An 11,526-nucleotide genomic window follows, 5' to 3' on the forward strand; every position below is an offset into this window, starting at 1 on the left:
CCCATTGGCTCCTGCCTAGTCCCACCTCTCAACCCGGGTTTGGGAAACAATATGCCAGCCCCCACTGCCCCTGGACATAGGCACCCACTTGTACCCCCACGGGCCCCATCTCCATCATGTGCCTCCCAAAAAAAGACACAAAGACCCTAGAGCCATAGAAAACGGTTTTATGTAAACTCACACTCACTTTCCTCAGTCCCTCCCTGGCCCTTCTGGCCCTGGGGAGCATCAGCTATCCTGGTTCCATGTCCCCACCACACCACCAGAGCTGAAGCTGACATTCGAGGTGGACGTGGCGCATGGAAAGCAGGGGAAGGTCCACCTCCCGCTCCCCTTCGTCCTCACTCTCTGTGGGCTCTGGGAACACACGCTGACCGGAGGCGGTGGCCAGCAATGGCAGGCTAGGGTGCAGACTGGAGGGAGAAAGACCGGCAGGGTCATCAGCACCTCACCTCCCTCACAGACCTGAGCCCCACGACCTGTGGGAGTAAATGGTCACCTCACTCCGTTGGTACAGTCTTTCTGGGGCAGAAAACTCAGCAACGGCTCCGGCTTCCCTTCCTGTCCAGCCCCGCCGGTGTCCCACACAGACACAGCCCCACTGGTGCTCCCGCTCACCAAGAACTGCCCAGTCCTGGGAAGAGAGGCACTTGTTGACACGGAATCACCTCCTCAGGGCAGGAATCCCTCACCATCCAGGGCCTGGGACCTCCAGCTGGGCTCTGACATCCCTGGGGCAACAGGACCCTGGGCAGGAAGGTCCCAGTCACTCACGAATCCAGATCGAAGTAGATGCGCTGATTGGTGGTCACCTCTCGACTCAGCGACCACAGTGGATGGCTGGGCTGCCGGAGGTCCCAGCACAGAAGCTCAGCATCCTAAAGACATAGAGCAGGGGCCTGGAGTCCATCCCTCCCCTGCCCACTCCATTCACCCCCTCGAGACATCCTTGCTTCCCTCAAGGTTTACAGATGCTTCCTTAGCTTGGCTTAATTTTTTCCCACGTCTGTCCCCCAACACATCACAGATGACATCCCCATTACTGCCTTCTGTGCACCCTCTTTGGAATCTCAGGACATGACCCCTACCTTGCGGGCTCCTGAGAAGAAGCGGTTGCCATCAGGGTGAAAGCAGAGGTGAGTGATGCCTCCTTGGTGTCCTCCCAGCAAAGCAAGAGGGGAGCCATCATCACAGGCATACAGACCCAGGGAACGGCTATAGGAGCCACAAGCGTAGAGGGGTTGGGCTGGGCTGAAGGCTATGCAGGAGATGATGCCACTCTGGCCCTGCTTTTTGGCTAGGAAAGGAACAAAGTTGGGGACAGGGTAAGGACACCTGACATTAACCAATCTAATCAGCAGTGCACATCCATCTCCTGTCCCATGAGCTGGGAATCAACGACTCCCCTGTCCCGTCTGTCACAAGCAGGATAAAAGACCTCTGATACTCCCCAGAATCTTCTATCCCCGCAAAGGACCTAAATGCTCAAGACTTATTTCCTCCTTCTCAAATATGTATCTTGAGGGATGGAAAGCTGAAGGCTCACAAGAGAATGAAATTGGCTTCATCTCCAATTTCCTAGATACCAGGATTTTGGAGAGCAAGGGGTACATAGCTGACAGGGCATGGGCTCAGGAGTGAACCAGCTCTTTACCATACAGCTTGACCCCAGGAAAGTTTCACCCCCTCCCTAAATCTGTTTTCTCCTCTGCCCACTTAGTACAACCTGCCCCCTCCCCACCTTCCTGGGCTGTCCTAAAGATGATGTGACATGCCTGGTCCCCTAGCTCACACAAGGTCCCTCTGTACAGGTCAGTGCCCTTCTCCTTCCTCCTCCCTTGGGAGGCACAGATACTTACCAAACGTGGCTCGGACCTCACAGTCACGGCCAGGCCGGGCCGTGGAAAAGACCCGTATGGTCCTGTTGAAGCCACAGAAGAGCTGGGAGCCGTCAGGGGAGAAGCAGAGCGAGTGGGCTGCCGTCAGCTCGTCCTAGGAGCAGGAAAGCACTGCAAACAGGCCTAGCAAAGCCTCAGCTGTCCCCAAGGAAAGAGAGCTGGGGCAGGATGAGCCCTGGGACTGGGCGGGACAGTCCCTACCAGGTGGTTGTAGGCACGAAAGGAAGCCCGGAGCTCTCCAGTAAATGCATCCCAGATGTGAATGGGGTTCTCCCGGCTGCTGCTGGCCACGCTGAGAGAGACACGGACACTGAGGTCCCCGTACTGTCAAAGGAAGGGGAGGAAGCCAACTGGCCCTCTCCACTTGCATCTGAAGGGTACACCAAGCTGTCCTCCCCAGAGACCCCTGGCAGCCCCCAGCTCTCCCAGTAGGGGCTCCCCATGAAACTGGGGGGAGGGGAGGGCAGGGGGTAGACAAAGGACATCACTTACTAGGAGGTGTCTGGCTCGGATGAAGACATCAGAGAATACCAACAATAATCATAGATGGTGTCACCTTCCACCATTCGAAGGACAGGGACCTGGACAGAGATGCAGGAATGCTTGGGTCACCAGCAGTTTTATGACAGAGCGAGACGGTCAGCACTTAACCAAGTGGGAGAAGGCAGACGGCATTAGTATGAAGAACAGAATCCTGATCTCAATATTCAAGAGTCAGCTCAGACTTTAATGTCAGGTTTGGGCCACCAAAAGCCATGCAGATTTATCCTTTTACCTTTTAAACACTTAGAAAGAAGCAAATAATGTCCCAAACAGAAGCCAGGAACCAGCCACTGAAATGAATACTTACTGAACACCTAACTACATGTCATTTGATCCTTTAGAAAAAAAAATTAGTTAAATAAATAAATAAGGGATGCCTGAGTGGCTCAGTGGTTGAGCACCCGCCTTTGGCTCAGGGTGTGATCCTGGACTCCCGGGTTTGAGTCCCGCATTGGGCTCCTTGCATAGAGCCTGCTTCTCCCTCTGCCTGTGTCTCTGCCTCTCTATGTATCTCTCATGAATTAATAAATAAAAATCTTTTTTAAAAATTATTAAATGGTTCAAACAAAAGAAATATTTGTAAAAACTCCTGGGACGACTCCACACAGCTTAAAAAATAAAAGATAAAACAGTTAAAACTTCTTCCCAAGGAAATCCTCCCTCAGAGGTAAATACTATCCTGAATTTATCATTATTGTGCACTTTTTTAGAAATACATTTTTTTAAGGGATTTTATGTATTTATTCATGAGAGACACAGAGAGGCAGAACCACGGGCAGAGAGAGAAGCAGGCTCCCTATGGAGAGCCCGAGATGGGACTCGATCCCAGGACCCCAGGATCACTCCTAGTCGAAGGCAGACGCTCAACCTCTGAGCCACCCAGGCGTCCCTAGAAATATATTCATACAGGGGCACCTGGGTGGCTCAGTCGAGCGTCGGACCCGGCTCATGTCTTAGGATCACGGGATCTCAGAGTCCTGGGATCAAGCACCATGTCAGGCTCCTAGTAAGCTAGGAGCTGGCCCTTCTCTCCACTCTCCACTTCTCCCTCTCCTTCCCCCTCTGTACACACATTCTCCCTCTCTCTCTAAAATGAATAATGAGGGGCAGCCCGGTGGCTCAGCAGTTTGGCGCCGCCTTCAGTCCAGGGCATGATTCTGGAGACCAGGGATCGAGTCCCATACCAGGCTCCCTACATGGAGCCTGCTTCTCCCTCTGCCTGTGTCTCTGCCTCTCTCTCTCTCATGAATAAATAAATGAAATCTTAAAAAAAAAAATTAAAAATAAAATAAATAAAATGAATAATGAGGGCAGCCCCGGTGGCTCAGCGGTTTAGTGCCCCCTTCAGCACAGGGTGTGATCCTGGAGACCCGGGATTGAGTCACACGTCGTGCTCCCTGCGTAGAGCCTGCTTCTCCCTCTGCCTGTGTCTCTGCCTCTCTCTCTCTGTCTTATGAATAAATACATAATATTTTTTAAAAATAAATAAAAATAATGAATAAAAATCTTTAAAAGAAATACATTCATACCAAAACACTCCAAAACACAATGTATACCGTTGTCTTGCATGCCTTTACATTTAATACCAATGGTACTAGGCAGTACACATCCCTTTGTGACTGGGAGGCGTAACCATGGCGACACATCTAGCTCTAATCCAGACATCTTGCTACTGGACAGTACCCCGCTATCTTTCTCTATTGATAGTCACCGGTGTTTTTCCATATTTTGGCAGGTGTGCTTTGAACATTCTGGGGCACATGTGTGAGGGTGGCTCTGCAATTCCTGCTAAGGTACTAGGCTCTCTGGCATGTGCGTCGCCACCTCCGCTAGGTCACAGTTGGGTCCCAAGTGCCCACCCCAATCCACTGTCCTCCCAGGCGGCATGCGAGGGCCAGTTGCTCGGCGTCCTCTTGGTATCGCCAGACTTTTAACTTTTTCTCCACTGAAGGCTGTGGAACAGATTTTCACTGTGGTATAAATCTGCATTTCCCTCATGATCACTGAAGGTAGACACACACCCATGCTCACTGGTCACTTAAGTATCGTTTTTCATAACCTCTGCTCACTGTTATACTGAGCATTGTCCTTTCCTCTGATTTGAAGAGAATCTTTCAAACATCTGGGTGACTGTCTTTGTCACTTACTTGCTGGCCCTCGACATGACATCCTGCACCCCTGACTTCTCTCCACTCTGAACCCACATATCAGACCTCCTGGCACAGCTCCACTGGCACACCCCAAGGGCATCTCATACTCGGTGGGTCTATAACAGACCCAACTCCCACCTCCTTCCTTCAAACCTACTGTTCTCCCGGGGCTCCACATTTGTGTATCTAAGCCTCCAATCTGAGCACTAATCTTGACCACTATGGCTCTTCACTCTGCTTCCACTCCTGGTCCAGCCTGAGCAAGACCAAACAGCTGCTGGCAACATGAACCTTGCCAAGCCCACCTTCTGGGGCTCTCTCAAACATGTGCACTCCCTTCCCATGGAGTGGGAGTCCCAGGAAGTCCCATGGGACTTCCCTGGTCCCATGCAAAGTTACTGCCTTCCTGAAACCATTGCTGCAACACTACAAGTTCTCCAGGCCTCCCTACACCATCACACTCCAACCTACCCGTCGTCAGTGCTCCACACTGCAGCCACATGCAGGCCCTGGAGACCTTGTTAAATTAGAATTCTGTCCAGCATCACCTCCTGCTTAAAACATTTACGGAGTCCACATAACCCTCAGTGTAAAACTGAATCTCCTTACCAGGTGGCTACCCCTTACCCACCTCTCAGGGCTCATCCCTCCAGACTCACTCCCTTACAATCTCTACATCCCACCGTTTTGACTCCCCATCCCCAGAAGGTGCCAATGCACCATACCCTCAATCTGCAGGCTTTCACACATACTAGTGTCTGAGTCTGGAATGTTATTCCTTCACCTCCCTCAACAACTCCTTTTGGTTGAATCCTAATCACCCTCCTGGTCCTTTAGATGCTTTTTTCACTGGGAGGCCTCACCTAAAACTCTCCACAGAGCAGGGTGCCCCACTCCACATTCCTACAGCCCTCCATGCTCCTCACTCCACATCATACCCATCTGAGGAGGCAAGAACTGTATCTATCTGGCTCACCACTGGTTCCCCAACACCAAGTATATCACCAGAAATCAATAAGAAATGTTTTAATGAAAAAACAAAGACAGGAAACTCTTCCAGCAATATAAGAGCCCCAATAAAAAGACCTGAATTAAAGCAGGGTTAGCAGAGCGGGGAGAAGCAGATGGATCTGAAAGATTAGTGGGACTTGATGGACTCTGGTAATCAATTGGGTGTGGGGCATCAGGGAAAAGGAATTAAAAGATGAGACCTAGGCTTCTGGTTTGGATACCCGAGATCACCAAGATGGTAGAAAGAGTTGGAGTGCACAGGAGAGCCAGATGTCCTTGGTGAATAGAGACTCGGCATAACCCTCAAAGGGAAGGTTTTCACAAAGAGAGCCCCCCTTGGAACCTGAGATATGCAGGGCACCTGGATAGGGCTAGAGCAAGTGAAGGTCTCAGGTAAGAGCCTCAGGGTAGGGAGAAAACGGGGGAGGAGTGCCAAGGCTGGGGAGTTAGGAATGGGAGTTCCAGAAAGCTCTGTGGAATGTCAGAGACTGCACGTGGGTGGCTCAGTCAGTTGAGTATCTGCCTTCAGCTAAGGTCATGATCTCAGGGTCCTGCGATCAAGCTCTAAATTAGGCTCGCTGCTCAGTGGGGAGCCTGCTTTTCTCTCTCCCTTCACCCCTCCCCTTACTCATGCTCAAATTCTCTTTCCCTTCCTCTCTTTCAGATAAATAAAATCTTTTTAAAAAAGAAAGAAAAGTCAGAAATGGGAGGAGAGGAATTAGGAAACTAGGTTGGGAAGAAACAGGTATATGGAAACACTCAAAAACGACCTCCCCCAATTTCCCCACCTACACTAATCGTGCCCATTTCCAAATACTAAGCTTGCAGATATAGAAAGTGAAATTATCTAATGAGTGCAGCCGTGATGGAACTGGTACGTCCACACTGTGAACAGCAGTACAAAAAAAAAAAAAAAAAAAGGAAAAAACACGGGAGGTTTTGAAAACAAGTTGGCTATCTGTATCGCAAGACGTAAAACAAATATCAATACTCCTGACCCAGGGTATTTCTTACTCATAAATCTCTCTTATGAACAGAATCTCCATCAAAACACATGAAGGTGTTCACTGAATAATTGATGATACAAACTCCCAGAAACCCAACTGTCCAAAACAGGGGACTACGTAAGGGAATGATCTAGCATCGGCACCCAGCACAGCATCATACAACTGACACGTGACCATGGAGTCCCAAATCCTGCGGAAATCACTTAGAATACAACTGTTAAAAATCACTTAGATTATACAACTGTTAAAAAATTTTAAAAAGCACTATAAAAAAACCACCTACTATAGGATCATAACCTTGCCTTAATAGTGAGGTCTTAACGACCATTCTTTTTAAAATTGCAGTTCCCTCGCCCGATCCTCTTCCTTGCTTTATTTTTCTTCATGGCCCTTGGCAGGTAGATCTTTTACGTGGTTATTTCCTTATTCTCTACTCCCTGTGCTAGAATTTAAGTTATCACATAAAGAGGACAGGGACTTGTACCTGTTTTTGTTCCCAAATGATCCCTGGTACCTAAAATAGGGCCTAGCACCTAGAATGCTCTCAACAAAAACGTGTTGACTTAATGAATCAATGAAAGAATGGAACAGCTCCATCTAACACTCTGGTCTCCCCCATCACCTGACTTCCAGAGCACCACCCCCTGCCATGGCCTTCCCCAGACATCAGCCATCATTCCCACGATCAGGTCCCAGGCTGTCACCTCACAATCTCTACCATCTCCAACCTATCCAGCTGACTTGCTCTATTTCTCCCACCACAATTATTCTGCTTCATCAAAAACACATTTACAATCCACTTCCTTTATCTGCTTTACATGCGAGTCAACCACTACATCCACCCTCCTGAGGGTGCTCTCAAGACACCCTGGTCTTTCTCTGCTGGCAAACCCGAGCCAGGCCATCCTCCTATTCCATGCTTGACTCAACTAATACCAACGACTAGGGTTTGCTGAATACAAACCAGGCACAAGTTCATACATGTCACGTTAATACTTCTAATTCTCACAACTCCCCTGTGAGCACGATCCTCATCCCCACGTGACAAACAGTGGAAACACAGCCAGTTCACGTACTGGGGAGAGATGCACGATGAGGTTACCAGACTTCACTTTAAATGGATGGCGACACATTTCCAGTGGGCCCTGACCACAGAACAGCGACGCTGCCACGTTCCTTGATGCCTTGGATTCCTGACTGCCCAGGACCAATCATTCACACCTTCTGCGCTCTCCCCACAGACCCTCTTCCTTCTGCTGATAACCTTCCTTTATGCTTCACTGAAAAGCCAAGTGAGGAGAGGCAGAAATCTTCCAACCACAAGCCCTACTGCCAGAGAGTACTCTGCACCTAACGAGTCCTCTGCTGTGCTCTGGATCCTGTCCTCAGCCAGCTGCTCAGGGACCTGTCACGCCCCTCTCCTCTCCAGCATCAATTCCTCCGTCTACAGGGTTATTCCTGACCCTGCAGAAGCACCCCGTTAACCTTTCTTTGGCCCTGTATTCCCTCTGGTCACCATTCCATTTCTATTTTTTTTAATTTTTTTAAGATTTATTTATTCATTCATGATAGACATAGAGAGAAAGAGAGAGAGAGAGGCAGAGACACAGGAGGAGGGAGAAGCAGGCTCTGTGCCGGGAGCCCAATGTGGGACCTGATCCCGGGACTCCAGGATCGCGCCCTCGGCCAAAGGCAGGAGCTAAACCGCTGAGCCACCTGGGGATCCCACCGTTCCACTTCTCAACTCCCTTCCACAGGAAACTTTCCAAAGATTTGTCTACACCTCCTCCTCCACCCGCCCTACTCGGTTTCTGCCTCCATAACTCCTCTATAGGAGCTCTTGCCAAGGTCACTAATGTCTTCTTAGGTCATTCTCTAAGTTTGTCTCACCCTTAACAGCATTAGACCAGACTCTGCCTCTGCTTTTGTCACCCCTCCTGCACTCCACCTCCATCTGCTGGAGCACTCCAGGCTCTACTAGAGTAGAGCCTCTCTATTCTTCTCTGGCTACACTCTTTTTTTTTTTTTTTTTTTTTAATTTTTTATTTATTTATGATAGTCAGAGAGAGAGAGAGAGGCGCAGAGATATAGGCAGAGGGAGAAGCAGGCTCCATGCACCAGGAGCCCGATATGGGATTCGATCCCGGGTCTCCAGGATCACGCCCTGGGCCAAAGGCAGGCGCCAAACCTCTGCGCCACCCAGGGATCCCTCTGGCTACACTCTTGATACTGAATCTGTTCGCTAGATGGCAGATATCATCTACACACTTCTCCACTTCCTAAAGTACACCCCCCCGCCCCAATTTCTCTCTTAGCTTCACATGTCACAGATCTAAACACCCTTGATTTGTCCCAATACCTCTTCATATCTGTTTCCTCCTGAGTAAATCGTACCACTATCTACCCGGCTGCAAACACCTGGACCCTTGATTGCTTCCTTCCCTACACCTTTCATTTCCATTTGACCTCCACGTCCTACAAAATATACTTCAAATCCACCCACACTTCTCCATTTCTCCTGCTGCCACCTCAGGCCCCAGCCACCAGTTTCTCACCTGGACCAGGATAAATGCATCCTAATGTAGCCCCCTGATTTCACTCTTGTTCACCATAATCCATTCTCTAAATTTCAGCCATCATTTTACTTTTTCGTTTTAAAACTCTCCCCTGGTTTCCTAAATAAATTCTAAATGGCCTACCCACCAGATCGGACACAATGTAGGTCGTTCATGGGATCCATCTCACACTGGCCTCCGTCCAGGTGGGCGAGCCTTCCTCCTGTTCCCTGAACATACAAAGCTCCTTTCTCACTCTGAGACTCTGTAATGTCATTGCCTCTTCCTGGGATGCTCTTTCTACAGCTCTTGGCATGACTGATCCCATCATCCTTCACATCTTAGCTCAAACATCTCCTCAGAGAGCCTCCCTTCCTGACAAGTTTATCTAAAGGGGTCTCCTCTGGCTCTTCCCTCCTCATTCTGTTTATTTCTTTCACAACATTTATCATAATCTTTGACGAACTTTACTCTTTATTGGTTTACATGTGTGTTATCTAACTCTCACGTGAGAAATGAAACCAGCTCTTCATCTGCCTCGTTCAGCACTTTCAGCATCAGACACAGTAACTGATACATTAACGATCATTCAATAAATACGTGTAAGTCAATTAAACACTGCCACGAGAAATTTGTTACTCTTATGAAAAACACATATTCACCACTAAAGGAAGAATGACCACCTCTTTAAACATGAACATGCCACCTGTGTACATTCACGAAGAAACAATGTTTGTGAACATGTGGACTCAAGTTTCTCCATCTACACAGAGGGCTGAAATGCTCAGCGTCCCGTGAAGGGGCAAGGTAGCCCCTACCCTTACCATCTCTGCATATTCCACCTGTTCCCCCTCATTGTACAGCTCTGGGGGCAGGTTATAAATCCGCAGGATGTTATCCGCACTATTGGTCAAGATGCAGGAACCATCAGGAGCCCTGTAGGAATAGAAAAGAGTCAGAAAGCTGGACAGGACTACAGGCCTACACTTTCCAAGTGCAGGGCTAGGGCCCAGGCTACCTGTAGGGTGGGTCAGTGTAGGACCCTCCCCTGCCAAGGCCCTGAGGAAAGCAGAAGACACATAATCCTAGATGAGTTTTAAGCTCAATCCAAGAGGAACTCTTACTCCTTCTCCCAGATAATCAGGGTTTTTATCAATGGTGAAAATCCTGGGCATGGTGATCTTCCCCGCCTCCTTGTCCTCACTTACCACTTACAGCCTTTCAAGAAGTTCTCGGGTTGGGTGAACTCTGACCAGGAACCACTGAGAAACCGAGGGAGCTGGGAGAAGCAGTAGTTCCGGGTGCTGGAAGGAAGATGTAGGGAGAGTGGGGGACAGCAAACCCAGGTGGGCAAAGCACGGAGAAAGCAGGCCCGCAGCGGTGGGGCTGCCGACCCGCGGGTACGCGCGCAGTGCACTCCCACGCACCTTCCACGCCGCGGCGGCCCTGCCACCACCACCTACCTGTATCCTTCGTCCTCCGGGGCGAGGTCCTCAGACACTCCTTCCACCGCCTCTCCTGGCCCCAATTCCGGCCCGTCCGCTTCTTCTGCGGGAAGGCTCACGTTTTCACCAACCTCTGGCTCCTCAATTCGAGGGCTCAAGTCGGTAGGAGCAGAGAAGCCCGCCTGCAGGGCGGTGGAGGCAGAAACGGGGCCGCCCTCCCCTGGCGCCCGGGAGCCCGCCGCGGGATCCGGGAACGAGCGGGCCGGGCCGTCCCCAGCGGGAGGTACCGGCGGTGGCAACAGTTCAGAGTCCGGACTCTCACCCGTCGGGGAAGCCCGAGGAGATAGGGGAGCCGGAGCGGGGGCCTGGTCCGCAGCAAGGCAGTCCGGGGCCGACCGGGGCGCCTCGGGCGCGCTCATGCTGCCGAAGAAGCGCGGACTCCGGCCCCCGCCGCGACCCTCGTCCCTCGAGCGCCCAGCTGCCCTGCCGATACGACAGCCCACACCGCCTCAAACTTCTCGGCTCCCGGACGCAGCCCCGGAAAACCCGTCCGGGGCCCTTCCTCCTTCTTCCGGGAGAGGGCGGAAGACCCCGGAAGGCGAGCGGGACCGGTGGACGCGCCCCGCCGCAAGCACAGCGTCCCTCAGCCCCCGCGGTCACTAAGAGCCACTTGCTCTCGCGGGATTTGGCCCCGCCTTTCCATTGGACCTCCGCATCCCGGGTCAGATTTCGCGGGAGGGGCGGGGCAAGCACGTGACAGGTCGCGGAGGCTTACCGTTCCCATCAAGCCGTAGGGTTCGTGGTGGTTGCTGGGTGTTGTAGTCCGAGAGCCTCTGCCTCGGCGAGCAGTGCCTGAGCTCCCCCTGCCGTCTCCCTCCGGCACTCCTAAAGCACCTACTACCCACCCTCACCTGCGG

At 51.1% G+C, this 11,526-nt stretch overlaps 1 protein-coding gene across 1 annotated transcript; it reads right to left on the reverse strand.

Annotated features, from left to right (window-relative positions):
- Nucleotides 1-151: 151 nt before the first annotated feature.
- On the reverse strand, nt 152-11,261 carry WRAP53 (WD repeat containing antisense to TP53). Its single transcript, XM_072821325.1, is given in 11 exon segments — nt 152-250; nt 253-413; nt 500-634; nt 775-878; nt 1,089-1,297; nt 1,860-1,992; nt 2,100-2,190; nt 2,391-2,479; nt 9,989-10,100; nt 10,373-10,468; nt 10,628-11,261. Coding segments are annotated over 11 exon segments (1,614 nt in total). The 5' UTR covers nt 11,029-11,261; the 3' UTR covers nt 152-167.
- Between the last annotated feature and the right edge of the window lie 265 nt (nt 11,262-11,526).

The sequence above is a fragment of the Canis lupus genome, chromosome 3 (genome assembly GCF_048164855.1).
Source record: "Canis lupus baileyi chromosome 3, mCanLup2.hap1, whole genome shotgun sequence".
NCBI classification, from domain to species: Eukaryota; Metazoa; Chordata; class Mammalia; order Carnivora; family Canidae; genus Canis; species Canis lupus.